General features: G+C 52.2%; 5 protein-coding genes across 5 annotated transcripts; 4 read left to right on the top strand and 1 right to left on the bottom strand.

Annotated features, from left to right (window-relative positions):
- Window positions 1–27: 27 nt before the first annotated feature.
- Window positions 28–1,024, top strand: J4E79_005690 (uncharacterized protein; the record flags this gene model as incomplete). Its single annotated transcript, XM_049354568.1, has 2 exons — window positions 28–50; window positions 94–1,024. The coding sequence occupies 2 exons, from the start codon at window positions 28–30 to the stop codon at window positions 1,022–1,024; spliced, it is 954 nt and encodes a 317-aa protein (XP_049210691.1).
- A 564-nt stretch (window positions 1,025–1,588) lies between these two features.
- On the top strand, window positions 1,589–2,172 carry J4E79_005689 (uncharacterized protein; the record flags this gene model as incomplete). Its single annotated transcript, XM_049354567.1, has 2 exons — window positions 1,589–1,711; window positions 1,948–2,172. 2 exons carry the CDS (start codon window positions 1,589–1,591, stop codon window positions 2,170–2,172), a joined length of 348 nt encoding a protein of 115 aa, XP_049210690.1.
- Window positions 2,173–10,593: 8,421 nt separating this feature from the next.
- J4E79_005688 (uncharacterized protein) lies at window positions 10,594–13,266 on the top strand (the record flags this gene model as incomplete). The annotated part of the gene is made up of 1 exon (XM_049354566.1): window positions 10,594–13,266. The coding sequence occupies one exon, from the start codon at window positions 10,594–10,596 to the stop codon at window positions 13,264–13,266; it is 2,673 nt and encodes an 890-aa protein (XP_049210689.1).
- Window positions 13,267–15,256: 1,990 nt separating this feature from the next.
- J4E79_005687 (uncharacterized protein) lies at window positions 15,257–17,198 on the top strand (the record flags this gene model as incomplete). Its single annotated transcript, XM_049354565.1, has 3 exons — window positions 15,257–15,310; window positions 15,445–15,969; window positions 16,023–17,198. The coding sequence occupies 3 exons, from the start codon at window positions 15,257–15,259 to the stop codon at window positions 17,196–17,198; spliced, it is 1,755 nt and encodes a 584-aa protein (XP_049210688.1).
- Window positions 17,199–18,748: 1,550 nt separating this feature from the next.
- J4E79_005686 (uncharacterized protein) lies at window positions 18,749–19,847 on the bottom strand (the record flags this gene model as incomplete). Its single annotated transcript, XM_049354564.1, has 2 exons — window positions 18,749–19,092; window positions 19,220–19,847. 2 exons carry the CDS (start codon window positions 19,845–19,847, stop codon window positions 18,749–18,751), a joined length of 972 nt encoding a protein of 323 aa, XP_049210687.1.
- Window positions 19,848–22,635: the final 2,788 nt, after the last annotated feature.

Below are 22,635 nucleotides of genomic sequence, written 5' to 3'. Positions count from 1 at the left end.
AATTGCGCAATACGACTGATCGCCATCATGAAGCTCGTACTATCTACGTCGTATGTCTCTCCATCTCTCCAAATGCCTTACCTAACAACCCAGAAATACCATGTCCGGTGGTCCTTCCGTGATAAGACGACCCTTCTTCGAAAAATCAAACACTGAACTCACCTCCTCCCTGCGCGCAAACTTCGCTGCCCACCAACCCTCTCCAACACCCTCAAAACCCGACTACACAACATGGACCAGCAAGACCGACTCCGCCCTATACGTACCCACGCACACGCCCTCACCCCTTACCGAACCGCGAGAATCCTACGATATCACAGTCAAACTGTTCTACCTCCCCAACATACCCACCGACAGACGCTGCGCACAAACACGAGAAGCGATAGAACTAGTACTGAAAGAGCTGGGCACATCCTCGATAGACCTCCTCATCGTCAGTTTCCCCGGCGTATCCTTCGACGCCGACGATGAAGATTCCGATCTCGACGAAGACGACGAACCGCCCTCGCCCCCCTCCGCAACACAATCCACAACCGAGAATACCACGGGCGACTGCCCCGACGCCGGCGCGCCACCAGAAGACATAGAAACCATGGTAACAACATGGCGATCGCTCGAGAAGCTGCACGCAGAAGGCCTGGTATCGAAACTGGGCATCGCAGAATTCGGCGTCGCGCGCTTGACAAAGTTCCTCGAACAGACCAAGATAAAACCAAGTGTGAATCAGATCAACGTGCGGGACTGCTGTGTCGTACCCAAGCCGTTGATACTGTATGCGAAGCAACAGCAGATCGAGCTTCTGACACATAACGATTGCACCAACATCTTACCGCGCGGCACGCTACGGCAAATACTTGGTTCGGGGGAGAACGGGTCCGGTGTTTTGGCAGGAGAAGGAAATCAAGACGGGCTCAAGGGCGATGTAGAGCCGCAGTGGGTAGTCAAATATACGGCTGTTGTCAAAGACAGGGGTGTGGTGGAAAGTAAAGGCTACTTCGCCGTTGCGGAACTGAGGGATTCATGAGCACACGAAGAAAGGGAATCACTCATAATTGAATACAATGTTCAGATGACTCTGGCCATGAAAATTGAGTTATACATATATCAGGCGTCCACAGACTACTCGACACTCGCCCATGAGTAACCACTGACTGGCTGCTCTTTTTATCATGGAAACGGCGCAAGCGCTCCGCATACTTTACAGTTCAGCAATTCTCCGAGGCGCCCCAGATTCGCAGCTATCAATGGTTTACCACACTTCTTACATTTTGCCAGGTCGAATCCACAGTTGTCTGCCTTGGGATATGTTGACGATGACTGCGCTGGTGCGCTTGCGCCGGCCCTGCCTGTCTTTTCGTTGAAGTTGTTCATCGTAGATTGTATGGGTGTTCGTTAGATGTGGTAGATGTTTGCTTGTATGTGGGTATGTATCTTTGGTAGTCGGCGTTTGGTTGGATCGACTTCGTGTGTGCTGGTGGGAGAAGAGGTTTGGACGGGGGTATTTGCTAAAAAGAATATGACCATTCACCATGTAAACCCATACTGTGCACTTCACTGCGAGTACTCCACTACGTTGTAGAACATCAGCATGAATCTCCTAGAAGACTCTCAATTATTCGTCTTCAACTCATGGACGCTGCTCGTTCATGGAATCGAAGTGACGCTAGGCTTCACCACAGCATGGGGCTTCTTCAACAGACTGAAGCGCTACGTACGCGACTGGTGAGTACGTTGACAGTGAAGTGTATATGCAGCCATTCGCTGGACTTTCAGCTTCACGAAGCCTCCACTGTGAATACATGAGTCCATCACGAAACCCACATACATAAGCTTTTCGGTAGCCCGTTATGCCGCCCCCATATCTCCAGTCTTCTCCAACAAACATCGCGTATACACAAGCGAACACAACCTCCAATGACAGCCCAAACCGACCCTCCAACCAAACAGTCCGCCAACACTGCACCAAACACCTCATACGAACACGAGCAGACCTCGGAATCCGAAACCGACCTTCTCATCCCTTATGTCTCCGACGACGACGAAGATGAAGAAGAAGACTCCGACAACGAACCTGGTTCCTTTGGCCACTGCTGGCACTGCGATGCCCCCTTACCTCTGCCCACCTCGGATGAAAACAACGTCAACTGTCTCGAATGTCAGTTTCCGAACTAATTCGCGCGGCGGACAAACGACTAATCTGGCTAGGTTATCAATGTGGCGGCTGGTTGGGTCCACCTTGAATGGCATGACGGGATGAATGAAGTGGGATGCAGTGTTAAATATTGAGCTTGTGTCGCTTTAGAAGGGATGTTGTGAAATGTATGCCGCGAGGATGCATTCTGGAACGAACGTGTACCTATGCTGGTTGTAGATTCGCAATGATTTATGTTTCTCTTTACATTTCTGTATCAAGCCAAATTACTCTAGTGGTGATATCCATTCCTGATCCAGTCTGTGCTATGATAGTGCCTCGGTACTCTATCTCAGCCATCTTGACCTCCAGTAGTCTCCCCTCGAGATATAACTACTTACTCTGGTGAAAGTGTACAGAGTGCTGTCACTCCCATACACACATCCGTGCATGGCTACTCAACATGTTCTCAAACGATACTAGCTTTGCGCATTCACTCCTCCGCATCGTCTGTCAACCGTGTTTGGCCCCAACACACAGCGGACCCTCGGACCCTTCCTGTTGTATCAACAGTCTATATCACCGTGGTGCTCTGAGGGGCTTTCTCAACCCAGCTCAAGCATATGCTTGCGAAGCCCAATAACTCCAACAACGAGATCAGAATCATCAGCATGACTGACATCGCCATTAATTCCAAAAGCACCACCATGTCCACCCAAAGCAAATCCAAGCCGCTTGAGGTATACTTTTCAGTATATGGTTCTGCCCATACAAACCCAGTTATACTCAGCGTCACGGGTACCGCGTCCTTAACTCCCACTCCTCGTTCCCCTTCTACACCCACATCCAGGTACACATCCCCATCTCTACCCTCCCCCTCCACCTCACCCACACTGCTAACACCACCCCCATCAACCAGCGGTGCCTTAACGCCCTCACCTTGCTCTTCACGATCCTCCCCTTCGCCTCCGAATATGCACAATCACAGCATGTACGTCCAGACCGACAAAGGCATCTACTACCGAGACGAAGGAGAGAAAGACAGGAACGGGAACGTGATGATTCTGAAAGACCCTTGTGAAGATTGCGGAGGGAAAGTGGTGTGGGCGACAAAGGGGCCGTGGTTGTTGATTTGTCGGGATTGTGGGGAGATTCAGTAGGGATGAGCGGGAGGGGGAGAGAGATGAATGGGAAGAGCACGGTGGAAAGGACTTCAGAGGGATGAGAGATGAGGACGTGTGTATAAGTAATGGCTGTGTAGTGCGCGAAGATGGGTTGTATGTATGTAGTGGGTGACTTCTGTTTCTTGACTTCTGCGCCACGAGGGCAATGGATGAGCTGTACCCTGCTAAAGTCTGAGACTATCAATTCAAGGTATATGGATAGTGTCTGACTCGTTCTTCGGTCTACCCATGCTCCAATAGCTCTTCGAAAGTCTTCCGAACGTCTCATTGAGATGCTGTCATGGACCCACAGCGGACGGTGTATCAGTCCATGAACTATGAGCATCACAAATACTACTGCCTACCGTAGCATGGCAACCACATGTTTTGTAGTCTAATCATTCGCATGAACCTGGTCAAAGATGTAGACACCAGTCCGTGTCCTAGGTGCCAACATAACGGGAATTCGTCATATCAGACTACGACTAGAAAGGACATCCCTTTAACTCCTCATTCCCGGTTGGATGGCCGCTGGAACTAGATGCGCGGACCCAGCGGGAGCAAGCGCTTGGGTAGAGACGCCGTTCATCCAAGCGACATCCCCATCAGGAAATCCCTTTGTCCCCAACCATGCGGGCCGTTGGGGTCTAGAAAGAGTTCCCGGTGTGATCAGACCGTGTTTTGGGGTTTTGGAAGGAATGCGCATGTCGGAGATGAAGTATTCCTTCCGGTCTTCGCCGATGAGGATCTTGGTATAGGGACTTGGCTATATCTGGCCAGCGCGTATAGGCTTACGACAACGACAGATAGTAACATGGCGCTATGTTATCAACGCTATCGCATCGTTTCGAAGTCGACATCCTCGCGTACGATAGCACATCGCTAGGCCTCCAACACTTTGGTACACATATGTCGAGATACGTTAGCGCCATCAAAGTCGACAGCTAAGCGTGAAGCGGTTCATCACACGCATATCCTCATCATCGTCTTTCGTGTCAGCAAACTCAAAGTTGGTGGCGCAACGCCCTAGTCCAGGCACACGTCCCACCGTGGGTCAAGATGTACACCGATCAGGAGGTATAACCACGAGGTCGCCTTATCGATAGGAATTAGGTTTGCCGTGCCGCATGTCTGCTTTCTTTTGGTCGATGGAATGGGACAAGCGACGCCCATCCCAGCGCTACTGCGACCAAAACGTCTGCCAGTGATGGTCAGGTGCCACACACCCTTCTGGCAGTATCGCCGTCATGGAGCCGACGGCAGCGTATTCGTACTTTTTGAATGGTTTGCAGAGTGAGGTTTTATTGATTGGGGGGATCGAGATTGATGCTCCAAATTCGAGAGTGATGTTTACCTCACCGCAAATCCACGTTCGCGCCGACTTTCGACTTGCAAACAAACAAAACATGTAATTTGTCGCAACGAAGTCTTCTAGCCCATCAACCGCTGAGACCCGCTCCGGTATCCGGGAGCTTGAGCAGAGTGCGGTTCCTTAGTGTCCAGGGGACGATCAACGACCCTGTTGGTTATTGGTTCCTATCCGAGCGCTTTCGATGCAAGGGGTCGAGGGTCCAATGAGTGCTCGTAACCACCCACCACATAGAGGAAAAAGAATCGTGTCTTGCATGCACCCTTCCGTACTAGATCGTCAATTGCATCAGGTTACCGACCCAAGGCTCCTTGTGCGGTCGAGGTAGGCTGAACTCAGCAATTATGTGAAAGCCCTGTTGCTCGTAGTACCTAAGAAAAGAAGCTCTAATCAGTACCACATGGTGCGCTCCAGTGACAACAGGGAGGAGAGACTAACCGAATTAACTTCCTCTCGTTTCCTGCCCAGCCATCCAAGTATAGAACTTTCTTCCCCCGGCTACGGCCATAGTTCCGCACCTCGTGAAGAAGTGCAGCTCCAACCCCACGAAATAGATCCTTCGTACGGCTATCGCTAACCATGACTTCAACATACAAACTTTCTTCGAGTTTGAATTGTCCAGCTTGTGGGATTGTCGCTGCAGGAAGATAGGTAGGGAACCACTTTCCGCGGACGAACGCAAAGCCGACAGACACAAAACAGCGCCCATCGTCGGAGACGCGCGAGTGCATATCTTTCAGATCAGGAGCTGCAATTGCCTGCTCTACGAGTTCGGCTTCGACAATAAGAATGCGTAGGGCATCCGTTGTATCCGAGATTTGACTGTGCTTCGATTCTCGGACCTGCCGTTGCGTTTCTTCAACCCAACCTGGTCGTTGTGAAAAGGGAGTTGAGCCCCATTGCGCTAGGCTCCCGATCGATTCCAGATAGGGGAGAGATGCATCAAAAACTGAGATGATAAAGGAGTCGTCACCTTCAGCGAGCCCCGCGTCTCGAATAGAGAACTGGTATAGGGTGGACATTCGTTAAGCCTTACTGATGGGCCCAGCAAATAGATCCGGTAATTGTTCGGGCACGCGTTGTTCTTCGAGTAGCTGAACGACGTGAAAAGAGAGGCGCAAAGTTAGGGCAAGATCCCTGAGTCAACCTTAAATGGTGACGATGGGAAGGATGGGTCGGGTGACCTAGCCATGAATAGAACCAATTAGCTGAATATGCATGAATTCGCCTACGCATGCTTGCCCACCCCCGCTACGTTGGATGTGCATGAAGGATTGTTCTTCGTACACGTCGCAAGTGAGCTCGGCGCTTTGCTGCAATCCTCCATGCAGGCTGACGAGCTGTGGGAAGCAAGATAGACTTCTGACGAGAGCTGTACGAAACGTAGTGCTGACTGGCGCGCGGGTTCTGGTGACTTTGCTTTGCCCTTGCATAGTTTTCATGTAAAGGATTCATTTCGGAAGCGTACAGTCAGATCCAACGACAAACCTATCGCGCTTATCACCAAACAGGTGGTGTGAGCTGAATTGCAGTTCCCATCGAGTGCCGGATGGTTTCCTGCTAACTGTATAGGCGTACAATCGACCAATAAGGTTCCTAACCGGGACAACATCAGAGGCGACCATCGGTCACTCCGTTGCGGGGTTCCAGGTCAGAGGTCGTCACGAAGTGGCGCTGCCTCCGGCGTGCCTCAACCAGCTGTCACTCTCGTCTCGTTGCAGTATGGCTTAGCGAAAGAGGGGCGCGCAATCGAGGGGTCGGTGGTAGTAGCTAACGCTGAACTATCAGCTCCTGCGACAACTGGCCAGAGCTCCGATAGCCAAGTATAGGGCAAAGAGACTGCATGCATGCTGATGTTGTCTAGATCTGCTAGTACCGCAGTGCAGGACGCTGATCGTTGGAATTCGGTCGCCATTCCGGTGAGCAGTGGTCTGAAGATATGAAGCCATGCTTTTCTCTGCGTCTGGAACTGCCGGTACGTAGGCGATGGTTTCAGGTGAGGTAGTAGGGTGTGGGGTTGAAGCATCTGGTTCGTCTGGGGAAGATGGCGGCCTAGACTTTGGACCGGTCGAACAGCCGGAAGCGAGCGGGAGGCAACGAACGGCATTTAGATCACGTTGGACGACCATCTGAGTGGTTTACAGCACGATGAACTTTTTTCTGTTGGGAATGCGCGTGGTTGGCTGTAAGCATATCGAGAGTGCGGCTCTGCGGACCCAGGCGGCGCTCCTTCGTTGTGTACACGTCGCTGGGTGAGGGATTGCATTCGTGTACAGCCAGCAAATTACCCGGCCCACCTAGCAGCGCAATTTCCCGCATGTACTCGTCGCCTTGGTTGCAGGGCTACGTCAAGCCAGCGAATGTGCCGATGGTGCTCGTGGCATTATGACGATTGCTCAGGATAAAAAAACAATGCTCGCTTCGCTCGGGTCTGAGGTTTGTCTGTGTGGCTGTCAGGTGGTGTTCAAGCAGGGGAGGCGCAGCTGTGGCGGCGGAATGTTTATTGGCTGTAGTGCCGGCAAATCTCAGTGCGCTTCCCCCTTCGGGCAAGAGGGCAAAAGACAGGCCGGAGATTGCCAATTTCGTCCTTCCTGAGGATCAAAACAGACGTGAAACGAGATTCGCAATTTTGGGTCTCCGTACGCCTCGCAACCTGGCCAGCGAAAACAATACTTCCAAGAGATGGAGTAGCCTGGGAATTGTGGATGGTCGGATGGAGCAACCTCCGCTGTCCATCTCATCGTACATCGGCAGGCGCGACCTTGCCCCTGACTTCAGTTTGGTAGCCACGCGTCATAGAGGCCGTTGTTGACGATACGACGCTGCTTGACACTGACAAGTAACGACGCGTCGGCGGGCGCCAGCGGAAGGTTTGGTGCAGGGCGTTTGGCGCGTGCAAACCAATGGGCTGACCCGGAGACGTTCGCATGGTGTGGAGCAGCGCCGTGGCTGTGCAGTACCATAGCTCTTGTATAGTGATCGCGCTTGCGCAATTCCAAGAATAATACAAACGACTATGTATGTAGAGTTTTCGGGAAAGCTGAGGCGCGGTGCGTGGATGCTGGAGGAAGCTATCGGGTCCTGTACCCAAGAATGAGGGGATGACCTCTGTTGCACGATGCTTTTTCGTTCACCGCTCCACTCGACACGCGATCGGAAAAAAGAAAGACAGATCTAAATTCGACGGCGCAGCATGAGCGTTGCGATGGTCGTCACAAGGGCAGCCGTTGTGTGCACTACGCTCCACAGATCGGGTCGTTAGTACCGAGCGGCGCGATACGTGGTAACCTTCGGACTCGTTTCAAGATTGGAATCGTCGTATCCTCGCAAACATGCGCACTATGGGGGCCTTGGCAGCAAATGTTTTCCGTCTGCAAATGGTAGGAAGCCGTGGATCAAGAAAAATGAAGTCGAGTTTTTCAATTGCGGGACGTAGCTCGGCGCATTGCGCCGATGAGAGATGGACCCTGGAGATCATTGGAGATGATGCAGACAGCGGGAGACATGGGACTCCATGTTTATGACGTCGGAGGATATTGCGACTGATTCGCAAGTCTGCTTGGTTGGAAGGGAAGCGATGAGGAATGGAGAGGCCGAGCATGTCCAGATTGCACAAACCCTAGAGCGTGCGAAGCAACATCGTTATCTCCACATGCAGGTGCGAGCCGGAACATTTTCTAGAAAGCGCAAGGAGTTGCAATGTCGATGCGGCGAATGGGGCAGCAATGCAGTATCGTGCATGCAGGGCCATGTCGACTAGATTGCCCTGACCCGAAGGCAATGAAGCTCTGGGAGTTTTCAGATTCTTATCTGAAGAAGACCGGGACGAAGTGGCCATGTGGTACGAAGCCGAGTCCGCAAGCCCCGTTGTGGCGGCATGAGACACACAGGGTATTGAACTTGTTGCGCCTCGAAGCCCAGGCCGGTCCTATCAGTAATGGAGGGAAAGTTGTATGTACAGCATGGGTGCAGTAGGGTTGAGCAGATCTGTATCTGCTCCTTGTCTCCGCATACTTGGAGGTGCTTATAGTAGGTCCGCAGGTCCGGATCCGAGATGGCTTACTTCTTGAGCTGTTCAGTATCGTGGAAACCATTGCTCAACTCTCTGGCGCTCGACCTTCCTCATCGGCAGGATGTGGGCGTCGGACGGCAACAAAGCCTTGCATCTTGCCTCTGGCATCCCGCTTCTCCGCATTTCGTCTATCACATCCTATTTATGGTGGCGAGGACGAGCGTCCGTCATGGCTCCAAAGGGGGATAGCGAGGCGTCATTGCCCCTGCATAGCGAGGATCAAACGGGTGTAGTCTAGTCAATTGGTCCGAATTGCATATCAAATGCACGCTTGGCCATACATGTGCCGGGGTGCGCAGCCCCACCTCGAACGGGTGCTGTGAAACATCGAGTGCGCATCCTTCTGTCTCGAGGCCGAGTGTGCGTGAACAGGTCGGGCAGTGCGGATGGGGAGAGTGGGAGCGTGGGCAGGTAGTGCCAGCTGCGGTACATGCAGCGGAAGCAGCAGCGCTGCGATTTGATTGTTAGCCGCGCTGCCCGATGGTTGGTTGCGGGAAGGCAGGCTGTTAGTGGAGAGGGGTCGGCTGGCGGCATGTAGCCAAGACGCACTGGGAGAAGATGGACAAGCAGAGCGAAGACGATGCATATCGCGTGCAGCCGCCTCAAAGGAGAGGGGTCCTGCAGCGCCTAAGGATGGACGATATGAGCCAGGACTGCAGTGCGCATCTCGACGGCAGCAACGGCAGACTTGTCTTGAGCCGCATGCACTGCACGAGGCACCACGTAGCTATTGGACAGTTGTCACGCACACGTTATGAGATTGTACTGTAGCGGGCTGTCGCTAGTGCCGTGACGCTGTACAGATAGTGCTGATTCCTTGGAACCTGGTGGGAACTGAACTGGCAAACTACACGAGGCTAAGCAGCTATCGGCCGACTCTAGCAGACTATCGGCAGGCATTGGTTAACCGATGGGACTGCTACATCATGGTTGTGCAGAGCGCTGGAAGGGTTTGCTCCCACGTCGCCCCGGCATCGAGGCGTGACTCCTACACGTGTGAGGCTGCCGCGGAGGGATGGCCCTGCGACGGCGCACTCTGTTGTATTGTGCGAGAACCGGTCGACTGACGTGCGCGCAAAAGCAACACATAGCGACAGGTGCCTGGCTGGTACCTGGCAGCGCGTCGCGGCATCGTGTGGATCAGGCGTGAAATTACGAGGGAGACAACGATTAGCATGGGTAAAGCACGAACCGGGGATCCCTGCGCGGTGTGGTGGTGCGTGCTAGCGTGGAGCCCGCCTGGGAAGGAACGACCGACAAAAGCGACAGTTGCCCTGGTGCTCGTCTCCCACCCACCTCCGCCAATTCACCGTCACCACCTCGCCGTCGTCCCCGTCGCGCCCTGCCGAACCTCACTCTGGAGCCCATTGTCGTTACTCACACTAATTGAGGCGACTCTAGGCATCTGTCCGCTCATTTCCCCCGTCATTCCTTAATCCTGGGTGTACTGGCTTCACTCACTGCGACTACTACCACGGCAGCCTACCGACTTGCCCACTCCACCCGCAGCCCTACCTCGACCTATACTGTACGCCTCGCACAACCTCACAGCCGGTCCTGCAATCTGCTCTTGCGCGTGCTGACTGTTCTGTGTCAGTAGTAATCGCGTCAGCTCTTGTACCTCGACAGCGCTTGTTTCGTCTCACGCCCGCTGTGCCCACGCCTGTAGCACCCCATTCCCCACCCGTCCAACCAAACTCTGTCCTCGCGCGTCCGGCAAGCTGTCCCTGGAACGCACCGCCCGTCTAGCTCGCACATTAAGCATTGTGCTGCGCGTCCGTTGGCGGTACCATCTCTAATCTCGTCAAGCCCCATCGTCGCAGATCGCTGCGTCCGACAGGGCAGCTAGTAGTTCACCATGGCCGAAATTGCCCTGCCACGACACCGGGCTACACAGTCGCAAGCTGGTGTTGGCTCACCGCTCTACCAGCGTCGACAACACTCCAATGCCGGCCCCATTGAGCTCATCCCCAACCCGGAATTCTCCTTCCCCATGCGAGGACCAGATACCGCCTCTTCAGAGCCTGCACCCACAAACTCGCGGCCAATGTCCCTGCAAGCGTATCCAGCTGGTCGTCGAGGCTCCATGCCGCACTACCGACAGAAGTCTATCAACGCTCTACCAGACTTTTCCTTCAATCCGGCAGGACCAGCAAAGCCAGCCACCATCGAATCTTCACCACCACAGTCACCGGCGACACTGCCTGTACCAGTATCGCCGTCAAAGCCGGCACATGGCCACAGACGCGGGGGCAGCGAGTTCATTGGCGGTGACGTACGACCTGGCGGCACCGCCCTGATGAGCAGCAGCCCGACAAAGGGAGAAGATGTCCTTCCTACACCAAGTTCGACACTGCGTCCGGGTCCGCCAGCGGGTCGTCGCGGACACGCTCATCGTCGCTCGGGTGCCATCTCCTCTCACGACCTCACAACCATCATGAACCCACCTGCTCCAGCGCGGACGGGCAGCGCGCCCAACACACCCTCCGAGGGCAACCAGTTCGCTTTCGGCCACAAGTTCAACAGATCTGTTTCGCAACCCTCGCTACGCGAAAACGGCGCAGACGATGAGGCGCGACCACCATCAAGGGCCCGTGTTACCTTCTCCGATAGAATCGAGACCATTCGTCCGCTCTCCACCATCTCCTCCGAGACTGAAATCTCAACCATCAGGGGACACTCAGCTGCCAACAGCCTGTCCTCGATTGTCAGTTGCAGCAGCCCGGCGCCTGTGCGACCAGGACGCCCTAGCACAACCCTAAACACAGTTGAAGACGAGGACCGACCAAGCACGGCTGGAATGGTGCTCGACAAGTTCATGGGCAGCCGCCTAAATGGTGAGGTCATGGAACGCAAGCGACCCACGTCCGCCATTTCCCCCATCTCCCCAACTGCGCCAATCCCGAAAGTGCAAGCCAAGCGACGCAGTCTCTTCCAAAAGGATCGCAGTGATAACTCAGTTCCTACCCTTCCTACCAGTGCCTCCGATCCTGCCCTCTCCAAATCCTTCGACACACCTCTAGCTTCACCCACTAAAGATGACGACTCAGCACAGGTCGCCGAAAAGCCGAAAGCTGCGTCGCGCAAAAGCGGTCGCAAGCCCCGGAAAGTCAAGTCATGGGCAAACTCCATCATCACCAGGAAAGGAAAGCACAGCAAAAAGGCAAAGGCACGATCTCCCACACCACCACCATATGCGGGCATGGACACCGAAGACTCCGATGAATCAGACGAGATGGACTTTGAGCCCAACTTTGATGATGACACCACAGTCACCATCGTTTCCCCCACCGAGAACTCAGTTCCTCTGCCGAAGATTGACACCGACTACGCTTCGTGGCAACCACGTGAGCTGAAGCGGGTTGATTCTGACATCATGAGCCCGGTGATCGACCTTGATGCCGCACTTGGACCCTTCAACACTCCCAACGGCACGAGCCCTCGAACTCACCAGCGGGGCTTTTCGGCACATCGACGAGCCATGCACAGTGCTGGCGGCATTGCACCTTCGCACAGGAGGACGGAGAGCGCACCTGAATTGGTACCCTTTGAGAACCGACCATCAGCAGTTGCTAATGCCTCGCCTATGGCCGATGTGTTCGAAGAGGAGGAACCAGAAGACGACCTGACTCTGGCGATTCCTACAAAGGCAAAGTCTACTGCTGCAGAACCTGAAGAGCCGAAGATCTCGGTCGTGGAGGCAGATGCGAAGCAGGAGGGCACTGCTATCAACTGGAACTTCAACGACGGACTTGGCATCAAGCGTACTGCGAAGCACGACGACGTTGATGCATCTGAGCCACTGTCTCCTCGAGCAGTGCCTGCTGAGTCCAGCGAGGACGTCTCTGAGCAAACGCAGGCCTCGGAACCCTTTGAAGTTGTGGAGGATCATGAGGAGCCCCGCACATCATCACTCACACATTCGTCCGACTCCACTGTCACCGCTCAGCCAATGGAGGATTCGCCAAAGCATCATCAACCTGCCATGAACTTGTCGCTCCCACTGGGTCAACAAAGTCTCATGACACCCGACACGGTTACTTCTTCGTTTTCCTCGCCAGACTGCCGATCCAGTCAGATTTCGTTTGATAACGGCCGTGGAGGCACTGCAGCTTCCTCGATGACCGACTACCCCGTGATGCCTTCTCCCCGCTTTGGCGAGCCTGGACCTGAAGTTCGCATCTCTACGGAGGTCCCGTCTCTGACTTCTTCCAGGTCGACGATGACCAGTGCAATGCAGAACGCATTCCCGCTTGTCAGTCCCCGTCGATTTGGCGACCGCACCTCTTCTCTCTCCTCTGATCCCAGTGAGATTGAGTCCCGCCGTCGCAAGCGCTCTAGCATTGCTAGCCTCTCTAGGCTGATGGGAACTTCTTCTTCCTCGTTCAGCGAGCGCAGCAAGCTTTCCATTGAGCAGCGTCCTCAGTCAGAACATCGCGAGCCCACCAAGGACAAGAAGAAGAAGAACATCGGAAGCAGACTGAAAAAGTTCTTCCAGCACACCCGAGATTCCTCCCCATCAAAGACCTGAAGTGTTCATCATTGTCACGACTTGTACATCTTTGGCTCTTGCCTCAACCGACGATTTGCAGTTTGCTTTCTAGTAGCTGTTTCCACATCATATGACATTATGGCTGTGCTTCCATGAGCACATACATCACCTCTTTCCTCTCGCATGACCACGGAGTTTACAAGCGATGAATATTTAATGGCGCATTACCAACCTGCGATGCATACGCGAACCGGACTTTTTCTTACTCTCATTGAACAGCATCTCTTTCCTTATGAGTACTAGGAGGACGAGTTTACTAGGATTCCTGTGGTTTGCATCATTGCATGGGACCTCACCTGGCATACTTTGACTGGTTTTCACTGCGGCGGTAGCCATACACCGACCGCACATTCAATTTCCTTGCTCCACACTCTATTGGAGGTATATATTTGCTTATACCGTCCACACGCTCTCTCAGAGACGGTCGATTCTGCCCTTTGGCAGACATTTCACGACAGGACTCTTTCTTTGCTTCCTTTTCTTGACAGTCGTTTATCATGAAGCAGTACATACATCAGGGTATGCTGTAGTAAGCTGAGGATGGTGGGACACATGTATTTTGAACATGGCGGCACAAATCTCGTTGGGCAATCTGTACCATGAGCTTTTGAAAGGATAGATAGTGGGTTGAGCTGGATGAATGGCTGCAATCTTGAAAAAACAATCAAACTATGAATCATCTACATGGCCTTGTGTTCTCTCTCGTGACTCTCGAAATCACTGCAGTAGTGACTCCCGCTTGTTCGTGACAATGCAAATCTCGCTTCATCCATCCGTCGCTTACCTCGAGCCGCTGCAATATGTCTCTGACGCCAACATGCCTGTCCACATCACTATCCGTTATCAGGAAAACCAGCGCGAACTGGCCACCAGCTCATGCAAAGCCGTTATCGCGCACTGGCCTCACAATCTACCACATCGCCCGCGTGACAGCGGGACAAGAACCAAGATTTCATCTCACTTGCCCCGAGCGAGCCGCCACGGCGCACATGCACGGCAGGGACTTAGTCAGACCACGCCGTCTAAACGGTAAAGTGTAAAGTGACATAGAGTGCGTGCGGGAAGCGACATGCGACCGTCGTTACGAAAGCCGCCCCCCATCATGCTGAAACCTCTGCGCCGAGGTTTGCGCACTGTTGTATGAAGGATTGCCGTTCATCAATTAGAACGGCCGGGGACCGACCGTTTGTCCTGTTCCTGTCTCGCTCCCGCGCTTTCATTTATCTGTGTTGGAGGTTGTGCATGTGGGGTTGGCAGGATATGCAGGGGCGGCGGTGATCATTTAATTTGTAGATGGACCTCGGGAGTGTCAGGTGGTGATTAGTGAGTCAAGGTGAGTGACGCGATGCAGGTACGAGTCAAGCGAGAGCGGGTTTGATGTTTCAGAATCTGGGGTGCGGGATGGGCGGCGAAGCGAGGGTGGTGCTGAGGCTGTGCTGTGCTGGCGATGGTGTTTGGGGTCGTTGCTAGGGGAGATGGCGGGATGGGTCTTTGGTTTGCTTCGATGTGGAGAAAGAAAGAGCAGCATGGAAATGAGGTGGGACAGGCTACCATGAGTTCTGATGTGGAATAAATTGTAGAGTTGAGAAGAAGAACATATCTTACGGTTGCCTTCAAATGTAGAGCTGTACCTAGTTGTACTGGAGGGATACACGTACCTTGTAGGTCCGAAATATTCCAGTCAGCGCTGCCATAGTTAACTTGGATGATGCGTGAACCCTCTACGTTCTTCAATATTCATTGAAGGTGTCAAACATTGGAGGACTCTCAATCATGAAATTCCTTCCTCAAATGCGCATCAGACTCGAGCATCGTGAAATGCGGTTAGTCTCGATTCGTGTTAGCGCGCTTTCGCGGTGCGGGCAAGTTGGCATCACCGAGCAGTGACGACTGGAGCTCCCCGCAACAGCTCAACAGCTCAACAGCTACCTCTACACCCCGAAACACGTCAACACGATCGCGAAGAAATATGGCAGACGAAGAGAAGGAGAAGGCGGAGAAGATCGCAGCGGCGAAGAAACGCGTATGTCCTCCCTCTATGTCTCATTACTTCCTGAAGGCTGCCCTTGCTCAGATACAGTTGGAAATGGTGTCTTTTCGTAGCCGGAGTCTGAAAAGGCCCACCACAGCTAAGACGAAACTGACACATACGCATAGTACGAACAATTGAAGAAGCAGAAGGCGAAGAAGGCGGGTGGAGGAAAGAAGAAGGGAGACAAGACTGAGGAACCCGCCGAAGCAGAAGCCTCGACTGAAACCCCGACCGAAGCAGCTTCTCCAGAAGAAAAAACCGAACAAGTCGCGCCAGAGCCCGTAGAAGCCACAAGCGTACCAGAGCCGCCAGCAGAGGACGATGACGAGCCCTCGGAGCTAGCTGTACCCAAGCCGTCGCACGGCCGCAAGCCATCAGTCGCCGTTGATTCGCGACAGCGCTCCGAATCTTTCTACCGCTCGGGAGCCGCTGGTGGACCTCTGTCCCCTGGAGGAGGGGTTGCAAGCGAGGTCTACCGGGAACAAGCACAGAGGATTGAGGAGCTCGAGAAGGAGAACAAGCGACTGGCAAGCGAAGTTGAAGAGAATCAGACCAGATGGAAGAAGGGCGAGGAAGAATTGGAGGAGCTGCGAGAAGGCAGAGGCGATGTTGCGCTCGCGGTGGAGAAAGGCAAGGAGGCTGACAAGCTGGTATGCATACGGGCACATTGGAGCGTATAACGAAATACTGACCCACGGTCTAGAAAGCCGAAGTCGAATCGCTCAAGAGACAACTTGCGCAGGCGCAAACGCAGAGCAACAAGTCCATACGCCGTACGTCGACCGCATCGCCTAGCCAAAGCGCATCCATCGACGATCTGAACGCGCAGGTCGCTTCGAAGTCCGCGACTATCGAGTCACTCGAGCTGGAGATATCGAACGTCAACAGACAACTGTCAGAGCAAACCAACAAGAACAACGAACTTCAGTCGAAGATTACAAGCCTAGAATCTGCAGTACAAAGGGCAGAACAAGAAGCTAGTTCGACCAAGACTGAGTTACAGGATCTCAAGGCGAGCCTGGACAAGGCTGGTGACCAGGCAGAGAAGGATGGCTCGGATCGCGACTCTGCGCAGACACGCATTGCCCAATTAGAAGCTGAGCTGGGCACGGCGAACCGCAAGGCCTCAGACTCAGTCTCGCGCGCTGAATTATTGGAGAAGAAGATCGAAACCCTTACACAACTACACCGCGACAATGACTCACGAAACCAAACGCGCCTGCAAGAGCACAAGAAGATCGAGCGCGAAGCGACCGAACTACGAACCCGCATAACAGGTCTCAGCAATGAGAACGCGCGTCTCCGGGAGGCAGAGCAGCGGCGTCGCAAGGCAGATCTCGGTTCTATCGAAGACTCTAGCGTACAGGAACTCTTGGATGAAGAGCGCGACCGTCTCCTCGCCAAAGTACGCGAACTTGAGGAAGAGAACTTCGAACTCCGCCGTGGCGTATGGCGCGATCGTCGCCGCGACATGCAACCTCCCATCGACGATCAAGCAGACGCCTCACACCCCTACAACAGCTCCAACAGCTTCGACGACGTCGACCTCTCCGGAGCGCCATCCCGTCAAGCCCTCCCCAACCGCACACACTCGTCCTTCCAAGACGTCATCCAGTCTGGCATATCGGCCTTCACCGGCCAGAACCCCGCGCATCGACGAAGCGACGCGGCGAGCAAGCCGAAACCGAGACAAGAGAGCCTGGGTAGTTTGGACGAGTTTGAGATCGATGAGGATGCGTTTAGGCAGGCGCAGGAAGAGGAGGGCAAGAAGAGGCTGGAGAGGGTTAGGGAGGTCAAGAGGGGGCTTGTGCAGTATAAGGGCTGGAGACCGGACTTCGTGGATGTCAGAGTGGGAATGGGTGGTGTCTTTGAGATATAAGCACCAGATCTCGAAAATACAGTTATCGAGCTTATGTGTGATCGAGACTTCGGTCGGCTCTAGGAGAAATGCAGACATGAATAACATGACCGGCGCTTTTGAAATGATGTATCAAGGATATGACGTGCGTTATCTTAAGACTCCGCAGCACCGAAGGACAATACATGGCCGTCCATGAAACGAGTTTTGTTCATTCAATCGCTCGTGTAGACCCTTCTCTCGACTCTCCTCTCCATGAAATGCCTTGTTAGTCATTTCTGGAGACATCGTCCCGGAACCCACTGTTTTTGGGATAAAAAGCAAGGTGGTGTGGTATTTAAGACTCGAAGAAACAGGGCTTTATATACACGTTTGGATATCCGAAACGGAGCTTGCATGTGGGCCTTCGTCTTCTACTGACAGAATCACAAACAGTTCTCCTGGACTTTTCACGAAGCTGCTCACTCTCCATGCATCTTCTCTTGTTTGTTTTGGTTCCACAGCACACACCGGAGCGGAAGACATGGCCTTTTCGAACATGCTTTTTTAGGTCCCGTTGGCCATGTGGAAGTCGATTGCCGTTTTGGAAGAAAGTTGGTCCTTTTTTTTCGCATGGAAGTATTCTAGACTGACTTTAGTATCCATGATAAGCCCTAAAATGGCTTTTTGAAAACTCTTCTCCGCGGTCATGGCGTTTGCGTGTTGCGATTTTGTTTGTTGGGAAGAGGGACGGTTGGAAGAAGGCAGGTATGAGCGATGCCAAAGCCCGCCAGGACATCACCAGGAATCACAACGTTTTTGATGGACAAGCGAAAAGATGTGTTGATGAAGTGAGAGGAAAGAGTGCAGGTCGGAGAGGTTTATATACTCAGCAGCCGCCAAGCGAGCGCCATGGAAGACGGACTTGCTGAGTTTTGATAGTAAAGAACTCCAGATGTCCTCAATCAGAGCATGCCATAGTCTTTCTGAGTTTTTGGGCCGCTTTTCCTTTAACAGGTGAGCTATCGCGTCTGGTCTCCGTCTCCATAAAAGATAGGTTGGTTATACTTTGGAAGCAGGAGGAAGCACATGGGCGCTCATAGATGTCTTTTTTTCTTTCACAAACATCGTAGATGTTGTTCAATAGTTTTGGTGTAGTAAAGGGTAGAAGGGGTGTCTAGAATCAAAGTAGGAGGAAGCCGAGGCGATTTATATATGTGATCGCAACAGTATAGCATAAAGATATAATTTAGTTCTAATGTTTCTTTCGTAGGCGAGGACATGTTGCCAATCTGCACAAGCTTTCTCTTATCTCTGGAGAAAATCATGCACATTCATGTTCTCTCCGCAACCTGGCAAAGGCATAAAGGCTATTGCATGAAGACTCTGTTTTGGCAGAAATTTGATGTCATAGAGAATCTTAGAGACAGGAGAAACTTCCACGTGTAGATCTTCTGGAAAAGTTTTGTTTTCCCAGAAACATGACAAAGAGGTTCGGCGGTTTTGGAGTAGCGATTGAGAGCAGAAACCCCCATCTCCAAGATGTATTCGCGAGGAAATCGATGCCCCTTTATATGACTATGGCTGCTCCGCTAATCGATGCAAGTATATGCTTCGTATTGGTCAGCGTTCTGACCTTCGAGCACTGCATGCTGTGGGTATGGGCAAAGCCTCCTTGTCCTGTTACTTCCATCTGAAGGCTCCGTGGCCAGAACGAACTCAGGAGCTACACCATCCTCTACCCATGGAATGAGAGCTTCGAGAGAGTGGTATTTTCCAGGAACCTGAGGATAACTAGTAGCGGGGCCGCAGTGACCACCACCCGGGACCATGAACAAGCGCCAGAAATCATTAAGTTGTGTCTCGCCGTAGATGGCTTTCGCTTCGTTGTGCTGATCGATAGGCCAAGTAGGCGCGTTAAAAGGGTCAGCCCAGCCTATCCGCGTAAGTCTGATTTCGCGCTTGTGTAGATATGGTGGATGACAAACCTTGCGATGCGACAAGTTTTCCACCTCGAGCTCTGAATGCATCGAGTCGTGGGGATGTTGCAGTGATTAAAGGACCTGCAACCTTGTCCACAGTCTTGACATCGTTCTGGAAGTCGAAAGTAGTGTAATCGTAGCTCAAGTTCTTGAAGACAAGGTTCTGCAATATAGGTACTGTATACGCGGTGTAGAGAGTTTCTTCCAGCAGAAGCCATTCGGATTCCGATCCCTTTGCAAACCCGGGGTATACATCGGCCCCAGGTCCAGCGTAGAACGCCTCAAAAGTGGCAAGCTGCGTCTGATTCAGACATGTCGTTCTGTTATTCTCAACTTGAGCCTGCCCGGACCGGCATAGTAGTGATGTAATTTCGAAGTCGCACTTGCTTGGATCGTCGATCACTCCGTCTTTCACGCCATCAATGTCATCACACTTCTCCAGTGCTGCATCCCTTGCAAACGTGAGTACTTCCTGGGCCAGAAATGCACCAGGCTTCCGTGCGTGAAGGCCGTTCCACAGAAACGAAAGAATGAGGTGCGAGTACCAGTTGCCGGCACTTCCTGCAACGATACCATCGAAGATATCGGGATGGTACTGAGCCAGTGCATATCCTTGAGCACCACCTGTAGAACAGCCTGAGAAGTAGGATTTCCGTGGCGGGTTTCGGAAGAACGTCGCTGTGATGGCTTTTGCTGGTACAGTGAACATGGCGATCGAATCCCGGATCCACGCTGCGGTCTGGGCATATGAGTGAAGGAATGGAACATAGCTTCCTGGCTCGGAGACGCCGTTCTCGGAAACCAAATGTCCAGTGTCACACCTTGAGGCCTATAAGTTAGCTCAACATGGCAGGATACAGAGGGGGCAAGAACAGACCCTCCAACAGCGAAGCCAGAGTTGAGATTTGTGGCCATTGCCTGGTAATCTATCACGCCTGCAAGTCCGCCATTGCCTTCATGATGATGTCAGCAACCACGAGACACAAGCACTGATTTGACTGATTCAATACGTACCGACAGACAAATAGCGCCCATTGTAATTTTCGTTTTCGGGTAGCCAGACTTCAAAATTTAGTGTGTTGTTTGGACCATATGGCATGAGTCCAATAACACGGCAAAAGGAAGCTGTATTCGTCTCCGTGATGTTTTGAGCAGCCACAGCTGTTATATTTGCAACTCCGCCAATGTTTACACGACTGGAGCTGACGACGTAGTCCACACCGTGTCGTAACGAAGTGCAACTGTCATGGTCCACAGGGCTCGAAAGTGCTGCCGCTAATAACGCGGCAAACGTGAGCTGTGTGTAAGCAAAGTACAGCATGTCAGAGACTTCAGGATGGTAAGAAGGAGTGAAGCGATCGTTTACGATAACACGCGAAGTATTTGTTCTTCATGGCGCGTGGTTCTCGGCCCGATCGTAACTTCCGTAAAATGTCAACACGCACAAGCGTCGGTGACGATCACCGATAGCTTCATCAACGAGTCAGTAGTTTACTGCAATGAATTTGCAAAATCTACCGAGCAAGGGTCTGGTCATTGTGGACGGCTCAGGATGCGGAGTGGTTTGCGGGGTGGATCGGGCGGGCTGACCGACGTGGAGAAAAGACAACCTTGGAATCGGCGACGGGCGACCGAGCCCGAGGAGGAGCTAGACTAGATTGGGTGCATGTCTGATGCCCGACTGATAGCTTCCGGTACAACAGAGACCCGAATTCTGCCTGCAGTATGCTTGTTGATTCTTATTCTAGACACCCAAGGTGCCACAGCTAGATTTTGCATACAATATCTGTATCCTGCGACAATCATGTCCCGATGATTGGGAACTGAAGAAGCGTGATCAGGTAAAAAAGCGGTGCTTATATACTAGCAGCATTAGAGAGTAGCTTGGACTTCCTGCAGCGACTGTACTCTCCTCGCTCGCATCAAATTGGTATTCGCGGCATTTGAATACACTAAATTTGACTTCGTGCCGCCTTTGCTATGAGTGTGTTATGCTGATGATTTTGGAAACTGTTCGAGAGAAAGCAAAGCAGATTTCTTATCAAACATTCTACTCTTTGTTGAAAGACATACGTTTCTTTGTTGCATGTTTTAGTTTTTTTTGAAGATGCGGTAGTTTTCAGGAAGAAGAAGTGGGCAAGTTCGACGTTGGGCTTATATATTCGCGCTGAAGTAGCACATAAGACGTTGTTGTCGATATTGTTTGGTTACAGTCTACATGTTATAAATATAAAATGCTCCGTGTTTTGCACTGGGGTGCTGATATAATGGTATTATAGGAGTAAGGAGATAAAGCTATGAAGTCGAAGAAAAGAAGGCAAAGCTATTAGGTGTCGCTCGTGCCTCTTTGGGCGGAGACATTTGGACACCGTCCAACGATTTTGAAGTGCTGGCTAGACAGATTGTAGTAAGACAAGAGAAGGCGAGGGAAGGCTGGTATATTTATAAGTGGGAGGACGGAAAGACATCTGGTGGCACTATGTATCTTTTTGTGTGCTAGGGAACCATTGTCTTTCATCTCCCCATGGCGTATTCGTTCGATGGTTTTGAATAGGCTCGGTTGAGAGAGAGCGGAAAGAGGGAACAGCCAGAGACATAATCTTTTGGTTCTGGGATTTCAGAAACATAACTCGACCAGTTCTAGTTTTTGATAAAGCTAAGACCTGGTGTGTTGGGGAAGGAAGAAGAGCAGGCAGCAGGGAGGCATTGATATGCTCTAGCCCAGCCCACAGTCATTCGGGGATCATTGCCCACTTTAGTTAATCGGATAGAAACTCCGTATCTCAGCGACAAAACTCGCCATCGGCTCGACGGTTGATTCTTTTGATCAAGATCGGGGCAGAAAAGGACAAGCTCGGCAGGTGTTCGACCGTAGAATTTTGAGAGCAAGACCTGAGCAGACATATCTGGTGGAGGGTTTATTATGTGTAGCTTTAAGACGGCTACTTCATTAGAGTAAAGACCGCGGAATCTTTCTCACACACATAAAATTTTAATGGCTGTTTTTTGTAAAGGAACGCTTTGAGTGTGTTGAAACTGAAGAGGAAGTAAAGAGGAAAGAGCCGCGCAAGGAAGTGCATTATATACCCATACCGACGGGCACAGTAATAAGTCATATCCTGCCTTTTAGAACATACATGGGTTCTTGTTATCTTTTTATGCTATAAAGGTAGAACGCAGCTCGATTGCTTTCGCGATGTTAAGCGACAAAAGGGCTGGATGCTATGTAGCAAACCACAGCCTTTGACGCGACATCGATTAGACCCTGCATCACTTCTGTACGCGGATCTTATTCTGAAATCACCGTCACGTCGGCGTAGACTTTTGGTCAAATCATCGAATGCCATCAGGATATATTTGGAGGAAAGAGATCTCGAGGAACATGAAAGATTTTCTCTGCCGTTTTGAGACAAAGTGCAGTGCCGTGTGTGTAAAGAAGAACAGAGGAAGGGCGTCGAGAGGACGTTTATATATGTCATCTCGGAAGTGCCGTGCTC

This window comes from Alternaria viburni (assembly GCF_023758015.1).
Source record: "Alternaria viburni strain BMP 2772 chromosome Unknown scaffold_11, whole genome shotgun sequence".
Classification (NCBI taxonomy): Eukaryota; Fungi; Ascomycota; class Dothideomycetes; order Pleosporales; family Pleosporaceae; genus Alternaria; species Alternaria viburni.
This window is presented reverse-complemented; position numbering and strand designations above follow the sequence as displayed.